This window comes from Centruroides vittatus, unplaced genomic scaffold, assembly GCF_030686945.1.
Source record: "Centruroides vittatus isolate TY-2023 unplaced genomic scaffold, ASM3068694v2 contig_1078, whole genome shotgun sequence".
Classification (NCBI taxonomy): domain Eukaryota; kingdom Metazoa; phylum Arthropoda; class Arachnida; order Scorpiones; family Buthidae; genus Centruroides; species Centruroides vittatus.
The window spans coordinates 333,171-353,241 of NW_027120693.1; the positions used below are offsets into that span (position 1 = coordinate 333,171).

Consider the following 20,071-nt stretch of genomic DNA (forward strand, 5'->3'; position numbering starts at 1 on the left):
AGACAGAGTAAAGAGACGGGCGGTAGGGGTCGCGCCGAGAAAGGTGCGGCGTCGGACGGCGATGCGCCGCGGACAGAGTGAAGAGAGGTGCCGAGCGGTCGGCTTCTAACAGTGAGGAGTGCACATGGATGGAGATATACAACGCGATTACGACGAGGAATCCACGTCTTCCAGCAGACGCTCCGCTACTTTGGCCCGTAGGATATGCGCCTACTTCTCTCAATTAGGAAAATGGTAGGTGGATAATATATTTGTGTATAGGATTTAGAATATTTTTCCCCCGTCGTGTTTTGACTGTTTTTACCTCCAGGGGGCTCGAATCGTTTCGGATTAAAAAAACAAAAGTTTATTAATTAAATAAATATGACTTCGTGCCATTTCTCTCCAAAAGGGGGCCCTCGTGAGAATTTCTCTTCCGGAACTGGAACGTCCGTCAACTTCCGGAGGTTCTGTCACGCCGGCGTAAAGTACGATTTCGGTCTCGTCGGAGATGCGTAATTTGACGTTTATGAGGAATTTGCACCTTAATAAAGCTTAGCGTTGAAAAATTAACAGTTTTCCTCCTTAACCAACGATACCCTGCCCAAATTATGCAGGAAAAGCGGCCCCGTGAGTAAAAAATCGCAGCGATGTATCGGCATGTGACGTAAACAGAGCAGCGGCATGTATTGCTATCCGTTTAGATTATCCATCACTTGTGTAATTTGTATGGTCGAAGGCTCGTTTCTTTTTATTTTTTAAACTTCTTTCATGCCCTACCGCACGTAAGAAGCACTTTACAAAGAGGCAGAAGATACCTCTCCGTACTCATCCGAGCGAGATTAACGCCATTTTCGTGAAACGTACGTCGACTACAGCATCCCCGACGTCTTCGGAAATCTCGCTCCACGTCATTTACCAAGAAAAAATAGCAATTCTAAAAGTTTCCCGAAGGCCTCAAAGGGTGGGCCTTCAAGAGCGGCTCACTTGAGATTATCTCGAAGTTGGCGATTCAAGGATTGATTTCTCTAGCAGCATCCCTTCGAGTGATGCGAGAAACGATTCTTTCGCCTTTCTCCGATGGCTGTAGCCTAGTAGAATCTTCTCTAAACGGAAATTACGTTATAAATTTACGTTACGGCGGCTCGTGCCACCCGGTCGATATCGATGGCCGACGATGTTGGTCTCCATCCGTACACGTCTGGTCGTCGACCGTGGCTGCGCAGTTTATGGTGATATTTTCGCTTCGGGTCTGTGGCCTACGAAACACGGGATCGAACACACGCTACGGTACAGAAGTTTCTGTACAATTCTGTACTTTTCTTCCGTCACTGATGCTCCACCACTCTTTACAACTTGTGCAATTGTTCTCTTCTGTACTCGACTTCTTGAATTCTTTAAAATGTTATTTATTTTTTATATTTTCGGATGATTTAACGAATGTAACACGTCCGTATAAGACTGTGAATACATTATTTAGCTTATAGACTACTTTGCATATCTTCAGCTAGGTCATGGTGTTATTAAGACGTTCAGTGTGGTAGTGGTTTCGAGAAGACTTTCTCCTATATTTTGAGGTGAACGAACATGTCTTTAACTAGATACATGTGATGTTTATATGGTAAACATGAATATAATCGACTAAAATTTAGATAATCATGGGATTATAATATCGAATAGATGCAAGAATTTAAATCCACCTTATAGCAGGAGAGAGAAAAGTGTTGAACCATTTTTTATTGTAAAGCGTAATGTTTTGCACACAGTATTTGTTAACATAAATTATCAGTTCACTAGTGATATGATGCAGGTGTACGAGTTAGATTCTTTTCCCTCACTTAAAGAAGAACTACGTAGAAGGTGCCAAAGTAACTTTAACTAACGTCTAGGTTCAACGAAGGATGGTAATGGCACATCGAACTGCAGAAGTGACCCCATCAATAATCACTTACACCTGGTCTGGAGAGTTACGAAGTTGGAACCTTTTATTTAGAATCAGTTTTAACGTTATTGCAATAGGCATCGCTTGAAGATCCATGGAAGAATCGAAGATGATGAGTGGATGGCGCGATGAAGAGGGTCAGTTTAAAAGCGAAGGCGACTGGTCTCGCGCCAAAAGTGTGTACGACGAGATTGGAGGCGGGAAGCGATGTCCGTTTTATCGATCGAATCCTGTATCTTGTCACAGTGGCATTTCGGGTAAGCGGCCCTTCCACAAAAGCATTTAAATGGATTCGGCCGCTACCGATTCCATTTAAATGCTTTATAAATATTAATATAAATGGATGCAACCCTACTCGCCCCTTTTCTATATTGCCTACACCAAACAGAATAAGGGGATTCGTTGAAGATGTGGAAAGAAACTGGGGAGATTCTTCTAGACGATGTCCACAATAGGGTCATGTGGTTTTAATCGGAAACCACTACCAAGAGGAATGGCTTTTCTTCTGAATTTTATAACAGTTCTTTGGAGGAACGAAGCGTGTAATTCATAAATCCACCTTGGTTAAATGTGTGAAGGGGTTTTTTGTGGTTCTCTACACTTCGAGATGCATTTATGCCCAATTGTTTAAAGCCAGAGTGAATCAGGAAAGATAAATTTAAACTCGTACAAGAATAGTCTACATAGCAAATGCAGATAATTCTAGGTTTTGGATAACTGCTTGTACAATCGATCGAATTGCGGAGATTGAATTGATGTATTCAAAAATTTTATAAGGGAGTCGGTTTATTATAAAATTCACAAAATAATTGTACTCTTGTACTAATTTCATTCCCTTTTTAAACCCTAAAATATTGATTATTCAGCATCAAACAATAGTCTTTCTAAATTTAGAAAGGATGTTTATCAGTATTCTAGAAGGTTGACTCTTCTATTATGAATACTTACTTGAACTTGTAAGGGATCCATATAGCATACTTTCTACTATTTTTAGTCTTTAAGGATAAACATCTATATAAGATCTATATAATTCTACACGAACATATGCATGCTGTATAATTTCTAAGATGTATAGGATGCAATGTAGTATACGTGCCGTACTTTCTATGACATGTAGTCTTATGGTCTTATGATTTCTAAATCTAAACTTTTAATACCCATACATGTATAGAATTCTTACTGATGGGCACATGTATGTCAGTACGATTTTATAGAGGGTTCTTCACACCATTCTTCAGCGTACAACTGAACAGAGGTTTTGTATGATAGTGACTGTATACAGGGGTTTTATATGACATACACCAGGATATGGCTACATAAAAGGAATTAAAATCTGTATACTCCTTCTATACTCAGGATATACATATGTATCAAATATTTCCTTGTAAATGTAATGCCTATAACACATTAATAGCTCCTTAATGCCCGAGTTAAAAATCGTACCACACATAATTAACGATAATTATTAGCTTTTTGAATTAATTTAATTAAATTTTAACTCGAGAAGTCGTAATAACTGTCAATAGGTGTAAAATTTCACTTTAAACAATTAAATATTTAAATACAGTATTTTCGATCCGCCATTTTGAGTTTAATCTGATCTTCAACAAGGTTGGAGATCCGATGAAAAATCGTTCGTTAACGTTTAAAATTTTATTTTATTTTATTTTATTTTGTTTTTTAATAAAGAAAATAACTATATCTGTTTATAGAATTATTTTTTCTCTCTTTATTTACTTATACCATTATATATTATATATATATATGTATATATTTATTTATTTATTTAATTATTTACATAGTTTACTTCATAAATAAATCGTATTGATTGCTTTGGAGGTTGCACATATTCTGCAACGTTAACCAGTTTCTTTTTATGATATTTTCTTGTGTTTTTTCCTATTCTTTTCTTCCTTGGTTAATTCTCGCTACTTCTGTTTAATGTTTGATGATCATTTAATTTTTTGTGGCGTAAGGAATAAATAAACTACGACTCGTTAATGATGATTTAGTTTTTTGGATGGAAGATTCCGTGAAGAAAATATAACACACGTCATCCTCAGGGTCGATGATAAATGATGACTCACTCGACCTAGGGGCGATTCTAATGGGAGGAGATGAGCCACCTGCAGGATTTATTAGCGCAAAAACAGGCGCCAGATCTGAAACAAGATGTCGAGATCGCGACTAAATGTATTACAGGAGGGAGGATCTCTGTAGCGAAGCATCCCCTCTTACTCCCTAAATGCCGCTCTGAGACTATTAACATGACCTTTCGCCTCATCGAGATGACGAGCCATATCAGAGTCAGGATATAGAATTGTGTTGCTTGTTTTCTGGGAGGAACCTGTTATTCGGAGGTTACGAGATTTTGCGCGTAAAATTTACTCGTAGGCCTCCCACTAGATGGAGCCAGATTAGTTGGCTCCCTCTCAATATGTCTCCCTTCGATTTTTTTTTTAAATTAAAAAACCGTGGGATGGAAGAAGAACGATTGATTTAGATAGGGGAGTGCGGTAAAATTGTTTTAAAAGGGGGGGCGATTAACTGGAAGAGGCCAAGGTCGTCTGGTAGAATGGCGCTTAATTGCCCGATTTAAAGGCGGGATAATTGTTTTCTCCTTCCTGCCAAACATCCGAGATTGTCTCGATAAACGGTCGTCTTCTCCATCGATTTTCCCTTCGTTTAGAAAAACTTCACCATGGGGGTGACTTTCCTCCACCCTCCCACCTGGCAGGGAGGAGGGTCGAGCGCTAAACTAGCTCCAATTGTACCACCGTTGGAGACTATTTTCAACTGTTAGCGGTGCGTAGAACGTATCTTTCACAATTCTTTATCCATTATATCATTTCTTCATCATCATTTATCATGGAACTTCTTTATTTTATTACATTAAGAGACGAGAAACAAATACTACAGATTCTATTTTACAATATTCTATAAATTCTAATTTAATTTCTTAATTATTTCTAATGAAAGTAATATTTTCGTAGATTCAAGTCTTCGAAATGTCCCCATTTCTATAAATTCTTACATAAAACACGATTATTTGTTTAGGTAATAAGAAAACCAATCCGCAAACTCTGTCATCCGATCTTTCTGATAGACTTTCCCTTATAGAATTTCTTACATTGGTTCCATCTCTTTTATCCTTTCATTTATTTTTCGATATTCCCTGGAAGTAAACTTCACTGCTCAAGTTTGCACCCCCGAACCCGCTTCTTCATATGTTTTTCTCCTCTCTACCCCACTCTTCGAAGAAATCTTAAGTTTTTGTGTAACTAAAGTGTCGATTTAGTACCTCATCTATCTTTCACCACGTTCGAGGGATTGTCTTCGAAATGCCTGTGCTGTCTAGACTTTACAGATGTGTATATAACGCGAGGCATGCCATTCGATGTCGATCGATTCCAACGACATTTTTCGTAAAAATTGCCACTCTACACGCTACGTAATCTCTTCGCTCGTTGGTTCGGATGCCACCGAAATCTGGCATCTTCTAGCTCTAGAACAGGGGTCCCATGGTTCATACGTAGCAAACTAGCGTCTGGGATTCTATCCCCCCTTCTGGAGTTGTTATAGAGGAATAACAATTTCGTAGTAAGAGAAGAAAGATGGTGATGATCGAATGATCTCTCGCTCTTCCTCCTCTTCTTTCGAATGACTAGGGCTTTTGTTGGTAGGGTTTCTCTTTCTCTCGTCGCCTCCCGAGCGGAAGAATAGCGCTTTTTAGTACAGACAATATGTCGATATGTGTGAAACACGCTATCGATTTTACTGTCCATCCTCGCACGCATCTACGGAGAAGCGTCGACATCAACCGCAGTCATATACAGTGGAGTTCCCGATTTAACGTCTTCCGGGAGACTGCATTACACATTACATTACGATGACAAATAACGAATTTTACAAGATATATTTTTACAGGAAAGTCTCATTTAATAAGTGACAAGCTTCGGTATAAAGCGGAATGTCTCTGTTAAACGAGATATTTTACAAAAATATTCCTGTTTAACGCTTCAAATTTTTAATTATTCGAATAACCGAAGGTTTTTCAATTGAGTAAAATTGTAGTTATTACTTATACTCGAGTTTCTTGCGTGTTGTTCTATCAGCACCTTCAGTATTTACAGCATCTAAAGTGCTCCTGTGTACTGTGTAAGCGTGCTGTTAGGTGCTGTTGTACGGTATAATGGAGCAGCAGCATGGCATGAACAGTAGTAGAGGGTCTAGTTGATGTTGTGGTGTCTGGAAAAACGGTTTCAATATTTCCTAAGAGATTATTGGAAGAATAGGAACGTTTTTATCGTAAAATCTTAAAAGCCACCATGTATATCAACAGAATCGCTGGAATTAAACAGAATTAAATTCTTATTGATTTGCGACGAATTTATTGATTAATTATTTCGTCATTTTGCATCCTTACGCCATTTTTTTCCGATTCTCAAAGCTGTATTCGTGTGAATTGACGATTACTTTTAGTTTGCTGAATAAAACACCACCCGTCGACCGTTAGGAATCTTAAAATTTCATTATTTAACTATGAATCGAGGCGGTAAATTTGAATCGACGAACCGAACACACGCTCGTTTCACATTGCTATCTCTTCGCGTATTTCACATCTAGGAGAGAGAGAGGAAGGGAAAGCGTGTTTAAACTGGCGAGTGTTAAAAGAACTCGATACCAAGCGCCAACGAGCGTGCTTTATGGCCAAATCGGATTTTAAAGCGTTTTTAATATCTTCCGGAACGAGAAAAATCTTTCAAATTATCTTAAACATCAAATGCCTTGAAATAAATTTTGTAAAAACTCGCATAAACGTTCTTATCGAAGTCTGGGAGGAGTGTGGATACCAGCGATTCGCCTCAGTTTACCTGTTAAATAAAATTTACCAGTGTAAACATTCTGGTAGCTAGAGTACTTGGCGCATCCCGAAGAGCGTCAGCAACGATTCATTTCTTATTACTTTGTCACTTCTTAACTAATCAGTAGGAAAACCACTCATTATACATTAATCTCTAGTGTAATTGAAGTACTTGACATTTTACAAAGAGTGCCAAGACTCGAGGAGGTTCCTATTACTTTCTCCCTCAATTTACCGGTAGGCTAACCACTCGTTAGATTGCACCTCTATTGTAACTGGAATACTTGGAGCACTACTAAGAGTGTCAGGACCGGACAATATTCTGGGGTTCCTTTTACTTTCTCACTCGAGTAACCAGTAGGCTAACCACTCGTTAGATTGCACCTCTATTGTAACTGAAATACTTGGAGCACTTTTGAACGGTGCCAAGTATTTCAGTTTCCAACAAAGGTTAATGTTTGACGAGCGGTTTACCTATTGGTTAATTGAATAGGAATCCTCAAGATTGTTGTGGAGGGAAGAAATAATCCATAGAAATGCTTTTGAATTTTTGAAGAATGAAAATACGAGAACCTTATATTTAATGGATGATCGAAAGAGTACCTTGGCTGGATATTGATCGCAATTAGGTAGTACACTGCCACGCATTGTAGTCTGTAGTAAGTGATGTTGTAAAGTGAATTTTGTAAGAAAAGAAGAAAGAAGTTTAAGAGCCCTTTAGTTAATTTATTAAATTAAAGGAATTCGGATCGTTGAAAGGACGTTTGTATCCGGATATGGGAGATAAAGAAGCCAAAATCGGCATCGTTATAGATTGGTTTCTTACAGCCAAGGGTAGAAATTTGTCCAGAAATCGTGAAAATCTAAGGATTAGTTGGTAAGAACAACTAAGAGAAGAGAAGATTGAGCACAAAGCTCTACCAAGATTTTCAGCCGGTCAGTAGATTTCTTTCTCCAATTAGTCGCGTTAAATCCCACTATTTCTATACTTTTTTCCCTTTTCTATTCACTTTTTTTTTAATATTATTTTTATCTTTCAAAAATGAGTTTAATCGCTTTCTCGGATTTTCTTAATGGAAAAAGGGGAAGACAATCGAGCGAAAAACGAAAAATATTCTTTCACAACAACTTTTCTAACGTTCCCGGAATTCACCGGAAATGCGTATTATACCAGACATTTAATACTTGTAACCTTCCTGTGGCACGTTCCTACCTTTTATCCCATTACATTTTAATCAAATGAATGCGCGTGAACACGAATTGTAACAATTTCAGGAAAGGACAGGTCTACGTTTCTAATCCTTTGGCGCTGACACGATAGGATTGATTAGTAATGTCATTGGGAGGAAGCGGTGCATAACTTTCCACTGTTCGCATCGATTTTCCTCCTCATATTTCCTTGCACGTATTCATTCAATTGCAATTTCACAAATAATCAAAAGATGGCGCCACCGCAAACTTTTTGTAAATTATCAATATGGCGCTTTCCAGTCTGTGTCACGGTGTGGAAAGCGCCATATTGAAAGTGTTTTGTCATGTGTATTATTATATATATATTAAAATTTTACACCATGTTGGTTTTCCACTTGTGTGGCCGGGTGGTAGCGAGTCACTCTCGCACTAGAAGGGTCCGTGTTTGTATATATGGCGAATTCTAGTTTTTTCCTTTCTCTCGTGTGGATCTTCTTAATGCATATGCTAGAAGGGGGTTACTGAAGGCGAAAACGGAGACTGTGACGTGTTTTTGTCTTACTTTATTGAATGTATCAATATATATGTACGTAACAAATTCTGCTGCTGTGTCAAATGTATATTCAGTCTTGCCTGTACCCACTTTCGTTCAAGTCACCAAAAAATGAGGTCGGAATAAATTTATGGTTCCCCTAATGTATTTTTTCATTCTTTCAAGTCTGTTAGGTCTTTTTTTTCCTTTTTCTGAAACTAATTCTTTTTCTTTTTAAATCAGTCAGTTTTTCGACTTTTGCCCTCCAAAAGTAGGAATAATGACAAGAAGCAACGTGAGAGCGGTGCCATAAATAATCACGTGAAGTAGGTTTTTAGAATAAATATAAATTATTCGATAAAGACAAAAAATACATTTGTTACTTGGCATAAAAAAGTTTTTGATTAAAATGAATTATTTACAAACGTGTTGAGTTTTGTTTGCAGTTGTAAAAATTGCTGCACGAATTTCTTGGCATCTTTCATATCAGTTGATTTTATTCCTCTATGAATGTCGTAATGTGTGAATTAGCTGAACTGTGGCAACCGCCAAACATATTTTTCAAACACTATTATAAATGACCTTAGGGAAGAAACCGTGGCCATTTTTCTTATTTAGTTGCCGTCTTGGTAATTTTCTGGGTTTACATTAAAAGACTCTTCTCCAAAAACGAGGAAGTGTTGATAACAAATGTACTGTACTTGAACTTGTTTATATAATAGCTTACGTGTACGTTAAAATACATCAATAATGTTACTGTTAATGTTAACAGTTTTTGATGAGTACTCTTAGAAGAACTGTTTGGTGAAATGAAGGATAAATTTAATACGTTGATGTAGCAACACAACACTTGGATGATTTGCACAAGGCGATGCCTCTTGGGGTCTTTCTTGAGGAAACTGACCCCTATTCTGGTGTTAGACACGTGAAGAAAACACAGATAACATCACGCACGTTTGTCGTAGCGAACCCGTGGCCTACTGGTTTTATCCTTTCGGCCACAAGTTTTAAATATCTGAAATAAAATTTGGGAAAAAGTTATTAAATTATAAGACGACGCCAAGTAATTTTTTAATATATGTTTCTAAAGATGTGTTAAACAAATTGCAAAGTACCAAACTAGTTCTTTCGAAATAGAAGGAACTTTGCCAAAAAATCTTCCTTTTGTATAATTGTAAAAATATTTGAATAACATGTTCTGAGGTTGTGTGCCTTTTGTGATGAATAATAAAATAAATAATAAATTTTGATTTAACAACGTAGAACACTTGTGGGTATGCAAGAAATGAGTATTATAGATGTGAGTGACGTGTACTAGTAATCCACATCAAGTCCTATCACAAAAGGACTAGCAGGAATAATACTACTGAGCCTGACATTTACGAGGAATTACGCAATAAATTATTCATCCCATTGAATTTTTCGTGTATTAAGAAATGCTAGGAGGAAAAAGTCGATAGTCCAGGTGGAAAATGCGCCAGTCTGCTACTCTGAAGGATCCAGATTCGAGTTTAGATCGAAATTCTTAGACACTTTCCACGAGCAATTTCTAGGCTCACTATGGGAGGGTAACTGCAACCGCCTGCATTGTGAGCCTGGCCGAACACATGATGTGATTATAAAGGCTTTTTTAGCGCCTACAAAGAGGAAAGAGTAAAAGGCTTTAAATGTATTGGGGCCGCAAAAAGGCCCTAATAAACTAAAACTGTATCACGGTCTCCTCAGAGGTTAGGTGCATTTACGAATCTCTGAAAGCCCGATAAACATTGCTACACAAAGGTAGATTGTCAATATCATTATGTTTCCATTATTGCAATTAATTACCATCTGTATATTTATTGTAATTAGTGTAATTTATAATTAAATGCATCATTTTCTGTGCTTGACAATGGTTCATACATTATTTAATTGCTATTTTTAGTAACCGAAAAACAACAATTTAATAATTCAGAATTGCAAATAAAACATTAAATTTGAATTTTAATTAAAATCATTTAATTAAAATAAATAAAATAAAATTGCGTGAACGGAATAACGTTGTTTGAATTTTCGTTTTCAATTTTTAAATGTTTACAATATTTTATAAACAGATAATATTCTTTTCGAAGTTTATTTTAATGAATATATAAGATGATATTACTTTTGTGGATTAAACGTATCGTTTAAAATGAAATTTTTAAAGATAATTAGTCTTTATTTAATTATAGAATAAAGCATATTTGTATTTGATATATACATATTTTTTTTTTTTTTTTTAATTTAGTTATATATAAGTGTAAAGTTTCTTTTCCTGCCTTTTGATTTCTGTCGTTAACACGTGGTCTTTTCTTCTTGACTCTGGAAACTTCTCTTTAAGTGTTGCCAGATCTCGAAGCTTTTGTTCTGGTGTTGCCAGGTACCTTTACATAAGCTCACGAAGCATTTTTCAGTTTGCTCTAAAGCTATTAGTAATTCAGTTTCCTCTAAAAATATGCTTGTACACTACAGTTTGTTCCAAGAATAAGGTTATGCAACTTAGACTGCAATTATTCAATTCTTTATTTTACCTTTAGATTATGAAACTTTTGCTTTAGTTTGTGTGTTATAAACTAACGCTAAAGTTAGGAAATGTAATGAATAAATTGTTTAAGACACACACAAACACATACGTACGTGTATGTATAAATTTTGAAAAGCTATCCATAAATAAATGTTCCCTGTTTTTTATAATTCAGTTTTTTGGCATTTTACACATTTTAAAAACTATACTTAGTAGCCAAATACTTCTAGATACTTGAATATATGGAAGGAAATATTAGAAAATATAACAAATTTCGATTTGCTTTTACGGCTTATACAAACTGAAAATTCACAGTATTTCTTCTAAATTCGATTTAGTAGAGTCGAGTAAATGAAAGTTTTGTAGAGGGGGAAAGGAGATTGTATAGTTTGATGACGAACCGAAAACTTTTGTCGTCTAAGCATAAGATTTGTTCTTTCCAATCCAAAGCTTGTTCCACTACGATAACCGGAAAATTCACTAACGTAATATGTAGACTTATTTCATTTTTATCGATTTTAGTATTGGCTAGCGTAATACATTTAAATTTATTGTAGCTCTATGTTAACTCTCTGGAAAACATTCGTTTCTTATACAATAATAAATAACGAAGACCGTAATTATTTTTCCTCTTATACTTTCTTATGCCATACTTTTTCGATGCATCAAATAAAATTAAGATACGATATTTTCACTAAATGTAACCTTATATAATTTACTATAAAGTATGGTTTGAAGTTTATGTAATTTATCCAAAGTTATAGCTACGTAAGTTGTGTTAATACTAAAGTTACGCAGTTAACTCTAAAGTTAAGGTTATGTAATTTATTCTAAATGTATAACTATATAATTTACGCTAAAGCTAATGTTATGCCATTTATTTTAAAGATAAGTAATTCATTTTCAGTTACGCTAATGTTACGCTGGTTATACCGAAGCTACGGTTAAATAATATAAGAATATTCTAATGTAAGTGTATACTACACTAGAATCCGTACAATTTAAAGAGAAAGTTGTATAATTCACACTACATTTTGCTCTAGGTAAATTATGTAAGCATACTGTATTGTATTGCAGCTTATATTGTAGCGTGCTGTATTGTATTGTAAGCATACTGTATTTTATTGCAGCTTTTATTGTATGTAATGTATGTATGGATTCGTAGACACTCCCGTTTGCATCAACTAGAGTATTTAAGAGGTTGAGCAAACGACAATCGAATTTTTGGTTATCGTACACAGTTGGTTTACCGTGAATCGTTCCATCATACACTATATTACATTAACGCTTTGGTAGCGAACGAGGTCGTGGCATCTGTTTGACTCGTGCAATTAATTAAGGATGAACACGCCAAGTAACTAAATCTCAAGCATAATTATTTCCTGCAAAAGTTTTTGTTTTGTTAACTTGTGTAAGGTTACTTTCCTCGGATTACTCAGCAGGAAGAATGAAAAAAAAAGTGATCTTTGATTAAAGATTATAGGAAACTATCGTGTAGCGGGGATGAAATTTAATTTTAAAACGTGGATATTTTGTTATTAGGGTAAACTTGTATGCTAAGAATAATCTTGCAAGTTGATTTACGTGTTAATTAATTATGTGTATACTATAATTGTGTTTATATTAGAGTTATATTTTCAATGGCCGCGTACTTATAAAGGTATGGCTGAAAGCTTTAACTTTATATATGAAAGAACTTGTAACAATTTTCTAAAATCGTATAATATACAGTAATTATAATTAAATTAGTCTCTCATTATTAAATTAGTAATTTGGAATATATATTTTGGTTTTTTAATTAAATCCTCTAAAATTCTCAATTAAAATTAATATGTAGATTAAAGTGTATAAATGAATTTTTATAAACATAACAAGTCCTCTGCGATACGCTTAAGATTCAAAGAATAAAAAGCTCGCGAGGATTGGTCAGCGATACAACCTCCTTCGCGACGATTGGTTGAGAGTAGAGAAACCAGCGAATGTAAATATATTCGTATGTTTATCTGTTTAAATAATCTTTATAATGCGATTATTTCTTTAACAAATCTTCTATGGCATATTTTGTAATTGATTTTTGAGAGATATCGCGGAGTATCGATTATATCTATGAATTTCGTCATTTAAAACAGTTTTTTTGTCATCTTTCATGATATATCCTCACGTTTCACGCGTCATATAAAGAAAAAAAATGTAATTAATTGTAAAATTTCTTTTAAAAATCTTCAGTTTAAAAAAGAAATTAACATTAAGATCATTCTTAGCATAGGTGCTATTGATTAATTAATGATCTGGGGTAGTCAGGATTTACTTCTTTGAAAATAATTTATATTGTTTTTATTATCTTTAGAGTATCGTTAAGTACATTTTAATGATTTTGCCATAATTCTGACATATAAATTAAAGAAGAATAGGGAAAGAAAAGCATTTTCTTGTTTGCAGTCACGGGTATAATGCCACATTTAGTCTTTGGTTTGACGTGCCAGTGAGGAGTTAGAGATACTTCTTCGTGAGGTAACTATTAAAAACATGCTTTGTAAAATAATAAATGTTCTGGCATACAACGTATACCCGCGTAACTTTTTCTTTATGACGACACAAATCGATGTCTCACGTAATTCGAAAGATTGATAAACTGTCGCGTGAATTTCCGTGACGGTTTAATCACCATATTAACTTTTAAGAAATTTTTACATTAACTATCGCAATTTGTTTATTTTATTAGTTAAATATCTCAATAAAAATTCGATTTAACGATCGTACATTTAACGCCGCTAGGGTGCGCTTTTTTCTAGTCACGTATTTAACGACGCCATTTTGTACCTATCGGATTCTTTAATGGCTACTAACTACTTAAATTAAAAACTGTAACCTTAATTAAATCGTTGTTTACGTATTGTTTCCTGATATAATCTAAATTTTTTATTCCTTAATTTGCTTCTAAACAAGAAAAATTTATAAAAAAATGTTTTTTTTTTATTTGAATAACTTTTTTATCGACTCGAAAAGGGGTCGAGTCCGTAAATCATGAAAAATTGTCGAATAAAATAAATGATTGCAGTCTTACAATCTGTCATTTCACTAGCCACAAGCAGTTTAAGGACATCCATAAGTTATATTAACGGTTTGCCAATGTGTACAGTACTTATGAGTATATAAAATGGCGGATATATCAGTCATAAACAAGAAAATACGAGAATGGTGACATCTCGTACATACTAAGGCATTATATTTCGATAAAAAAAGGCAGAATTATCGTTTCTTATAGAAAAACTTGCGGATCGATATTCCATGTTATGGAAAATAGCCTATTTGTATACGATGTAGGCTATGTTCTCGGAATTAGGTATTATTTTTAGATACGTCCAGCGTTAGATACGTATCAAAATCATATGGCCATTTATACGTTTTATTGTTTAAATATTTTAACCATGTAGATTTTTCCAAGTTTTCGAAACAAAGATCTTGCCTGTGTCGAATAATTAACGTCTTTAAACTTGAAAGAATATGTATGAGATGTAGAAATATTTTCTCTATTTCATTCTGATATAATTATAAAATTTGTTTTAAATTACTGTTATTAGACAAATTTATAAAAGAGATGGCTCATCAATGAATTTTCAGAAATATATTTGTAGAAGGCGCTTCGAACATCGCGTAGTGGCGCTGTGAGCGTTTGCAACGCCATCTGCGATTTTTTCTGAAAATTAAAAAATCCTTTTTTTTTGTTTTTTTCGTAATCGATTTAACGCCAATATTATTTAAATTATTCATACATTATTAATTTTTAAAATAAAATTTTTTCTTTATTATGTAAATTATGAGAGGTTTATAAGTGAGAGAAGCTTCGTTTTCGAAAATTCAGTAAAATAAATTTTAGGGACGTTATTAAGTGAAAGATCAATAAACACAAGGTCAGGACACCAGTGTTTCCTTTTGAGCCGCCATATTGGGTCTTTAGTTCCAAGGTCACGGTATAGATTTCATGCTACGTACGTGCAGTAAACTGCACGTTCCTTCGAGTTCAAGCCGTGGAATTCCTTTTATAATTTTTAATAGAGTAACTTTTCATGTAGAAGTTACTCCGAAATATAATTAAAGGCTTTAACTAAATAGGCTTCAAAATAAAAAAAGCTTTGTCAATGGTCCATATGATACAGTACAAGAATAAATTTATTTAGTTTTGAGATGCAAAATTAGAGAAGAAGTTTGGAGATATTTGTTAAAATAACAATAGACAGTATTCAATTTTCTATATTCACATGTATTTTTGCATTACACAAACTGCAAACAGGAGCATCAGAGTAAACATTTTTATAAATTAAAATTAGATGACGAGAAAAGAAAACCATTCTCACAAACTTTATATATTATGTAAAGTAAACCTTCAAAAGTATTTGCAAGAGATTTTTGTTTTCATCAAACAACATAAAATATTTAAAAGAAATCTCTATTAGTTTCCTGATACTGTATTTTTTAATTTCATTGAAACTGTTACTTCATGCAACATGTTCACACTGAAAGACAGGTAATGCAGGGAATGACATTATTTCTATCAGAATATGAATTTATAGAAGCATCAATAATTATAAAATTTGCACTAAATTTCAGTTGAATTTTTCTTATTGAATATATTCAAGCAATCTTGTAGGGCTGTCGTTCCTGTTAAAGGAAAATAATTTTCTGTAGTCTTCTAAAGCAAGTAATCATTTATTAAAACATTTATTATCACATTACAAATCTCACACAAGAAATCTTCACATATAATTAATAAATAATTATAATTTAATTAATATAAGATGTTTTTGAAAAATAATTGATTAGCGAATATTTCTTATGATAATGTTATACGATTCCTGTGATAAATATATATTTTTTATATCTGAAAAAGCAATGTTTAATGTCCTAAAACCTTTGTTTAAAAACCCGAAAAAGTGAATGATAGCCATTGCGGTATAAGGATAGATTTTATTTAGAAATTCAAAACCTGAAACTTCTTTAGTGAAAATTAACAGATTAAAGTAGAAAGATATATTTTATTTACCAGATACAGTTTTTCATCTTTTTAGTGAAAATTTTAGACATTAAAGTACATGGCTAAACTATAGGAAACACAAATACATCATTAGTGTTTCCACAAGCAGTAGTGTTATCATCAATTTAAGACGAACATTACTGTTAACGGAAGTTTTACCTACAAATTTAAAATTTACCAAGTATAATAATTAGAAATATAATTTAAAAGAAAGGGATGATATATCGACATTTACAATAATTTACACATTTATTTTTATGATCAGCAACAATAATTTTCTCTCGTCGCTCCTTTAACTTCAAATTGTGACTCCGCAAAATGTATCTAAAATATTCGGTTACATTACATTACAAAAGTTATTGCAAACAATTCGTAAATTTATATTTTAAACATTATTTATCTACTAACATCATACAGCCTCGAATTCTCAGTTTGTTTACATTTGGCTCTTCTGCAATACTGAAGCCATTTAAGTCTTATGGTTCAGCGCGAAAAACGGAACAATCTTCCGCGTTTTGCTGACGAAATTTTACAATTTTATGTCTAACACCAAACCATTTAAAAGAAAAATAGATAACAAGAAATCCACTTAATTGAGATCGAAAAAATCTGAGCCAAATTTGCTCTACAAACACAATACACACTACCGAAAAGGGCCCAATATGGCGACTACCGCGATGCATCACGGTATCGTGTACACACCTTGTATTTATAGACCTTGGTTAAGTGAATACGAGCGTTGCTTGGTGGCGTTGCAAGCACTCGCAGCGCCTTCTAACTACGTTTGAAGTGCCACCTGTAACTTTAGCTGACAATTTATTATTAATTTATTAAAAAAACAATTTTCTTTTTGTAATTAGCATTTTACTCGATTATCTCTTACATAAATTAATATATTTTTTTATTGACTAAAGAAATACTTCCGATAATTCCAAAACAAGTCAAACAATAAAATTTTATTCGGATTTATTGTTAAATATGCAGATATTTAACTTAGTGAAAGACAATAAATTAATTTTGTTTTCTTTTTTTCAAGATGCATCAATGCTTTTAAAGGTTTTTTCATGTTTTTTTAGTTATTAACTGAGATATAAAAATCCTTTTATTACTGTTAATTGCAAATGACAGACTTAGCGAGATAATTATACTAATGTGTTACATTAAAGAATAATTGTAACCATTGATCAATTACACCACATATAAAGCTTAGAAAAACTAATCGAGTTAATTCTGCACGTATGTGGTTCAAGTTATTAACTTTAATTTAAGTTTTTTTTTTTCCTCAAATACTGTTTTACTCTATCGATCTCGAATTAGGTGTCAGAGCAATAAACAAACCGATATATTGCTATTTTTCTATTTTGCAACACGTGTGTATTATCAGCAAAGCATTTATGTATATCGGGAATATGTAATGAATTCGATTACTTGGTTTAATTAAAATCCTTGCAGCGTCTGTCCCCGACAATGTAAAATCTATACACATAAATGTTAATTATAGAAATTGCATATTATTCAGATTCTGATCGCCATGTTGGAAAAAAATGGCAGAACTGAAAAATTGTAAGTGCCACGCCATTTTGATTTTGTTTTATTCGTATACGGCAAAGACACACGTGGGCGATCTGCCCAGGAGGCATGCCTTCCGGGAGGTCTTTATGGGAAACTGGTTCCTATTTAGATGTTACTAACGTGAAGAATACCCGAAAAACTCCACGTGGCAGAAACCCACGATTCACTACGTGTAATACCAATGTTTAGTGGTTTTATTCACTCGGCTACTGGTGGGCCCACACTATTTTGGATTCAACTCTTTAAAATTCTTTTATAATTTAATTATTATCGGTAAAAAGAATAAGTGAGTTGTCAAGAAGAACAATATTTTGGATGAAATTTCAGACATTTTATAAGAAAAATTCGTATTGCATCCATTTGAAATTGGAAGGCACGCAGCTTTTGCCAATACCACATAAAGAGGTGGGTATTTTAATAACCTTTTAGTTTAGTTAAATTATTTGATAAAATTTGCTTCTGTACAAAATAGGTAAACTATTTTCATTAACTTTTTGCCATTTATTGCTGAAAAGTAGAAGAAATTGTGAAGAACATATAAAAGTTCTTCAAAATTTTTCCTTCTTACACCTTCATGATACTACGAGTTTTAAATAAATTAAAGCGATTCTATTGGAAAACTGAACATAAAATTGTTTAAAATAAGTAATTGTTTTATTTGCTTTTTAAATAAATGTTTATTAAATAAAAAGGAAACAATTAAAGACACTCCTTTGAATTCAAATTTACAATGTATCAAACGGAATTTGCTGTAACTATATTTACGATGATAAAAGAATTGTGTAGATTGTTCACGTTGATAATTTCATTATTATTCTTCTTAGTTGTTAAACTTCATAAATTAATTCTTTTCTGTTATAATTGAATACAGTTTCGTTGTTTGTAAGCAAGTTTATTGGATTAAAAAGGCAAACAATGTCCAACAATTCTACCCAATGGGCATATTGAGCTCTTCCTTGTAGACGTTTGAAGCTTCCTTCACTCTTCAAACACATACTACTTGAAAATCTTTAATCTAAATCACACACTTTCTACATTCTGCTTCAGTTATAGCCTATAACTATCGACCAAGAGGCATTTACTTTAATGGCGTGACTGGTTTTTGAACGGGATATTCAAAGTTATACGCTTAAACTCCCGACTTTAAACCTAAAACTACTTAAATTCTTATCTTTGTATAGGAAGAAAATTCAGCAATATTTAAATAGAGGAGGGGATGTAACATGTTACAAATTTATTCGCTTCGTATGCATAAATCTGTTAGAAATAAATACCAAAGTACCATTCTAGATACTAGAATATCTCGAGTGAAATTAAGATTAGTATGTTAAAATGTTTATTTTTAGCATTTAGATAAAGTTTTTTGCTGCTTAAGAGTTAAATTTGCTCCGGTAGATAACATAGAAGGGATCTTAAAAGATTTTCGAAGATAGAAGCTCATTGGCATAATCCATAAGAATATTCGAATAATCTATTCACGTTTCGTAACCGAAGTTTACTTTGAAAACATGGAAGATAATCCTTATTCTAAACGATAAATGAATAGTTATCTTCATATTTCAGCCATGTTTATATAGTTTGCAAATAAAATAACCTGTTTACCTCTAGTTTTAGAATTTCGAACACACTTTTTTCCTGAATTTATGGAGTTTTACTTAAATCCTTAAGAATATAGATACATAAGACCTGTGCGAAAACGAAGAGAAAGTTTAAATTAACTGGCAAATTAATCCCAGGAAACTGTAGAGTAGTTTAAAAATCTTTTTCATTTCAGTTATTTTAATGTTTTCTTCAATTTTTTTTTTTGGCCTTTTTCACTCGCATGTTGTCTACATTCAAGATAAATCTATGAAGAAAATAACATTCATCTAAAGCCACTATTACTATCTGCATTTTAAGGCCGCAGTTGCTATTACCAACCTCCACCAGCTTCCCATTCCTCGCTACACTTTCCATTTTTCTCTCCTTTCTCCTGCAAACAACGCCATATTTATAATATAATTTTCTCTCTTCTATCTAAAGCTTCATCTTCTTCTTTTTTTTCTTTGGTAAGTCTACAAAAGGAGAAATGTTAGCCCAGTAAACAAATTAATCAAAGTAAGTAGTTTCTTACACGCTGCACCACGATGGTTTTGCAAGTAGCAATAGTCGCTATTGTCGTTAAATTGTTTTCTCTTAACCGGAATCTTCTCTAAACTTGTTTGTTAGATGGGATTATTTTTAGTTTTTCAACTACTTCTGGGAGTTTTGTGTCGAAATTTATCTTACCTCCGAGTAAAGGAAGATGGAAAAAACCACAACAATCGTTTTCAGCTTGGTAACCACGATTTTAACGTTGCAACCACCCCTAATCTACGTGTCAAGCGTTCTCGAGTTGCAGGATCCATAGGGCAACCTTAACCTTCAACAAGTAATTAATC

General features: G+C 33.5%; 1 protein-coding gene across 2 annotated transcripts in view; it reads left to right on the forward strand.

Annotated features, from left to right (window-relative positions):
- Nucleotides 1-22: 22 nt before the first annotated feature.
- The window catches only part of LOC136973975 (solute carrier family 35 member F1-like), a 192,396-nt gene continuing 172,347 nt past the window's right edge, over nt 23-20,071 (forward strand). For both annotated transcript variants that reach the window (XM_067268751.1, XM_067268760.1), the window contains exon 1: nt 23-234. In XM_067268751.1, coding sequence (XP_067124852.1) covers nt 125-234 — 110 coding nt within the window. In that variant the 5' untranslated portion in view covers nt 23-124. The remainder of the gene's footprint in view (nt 235-20,071) is intronic.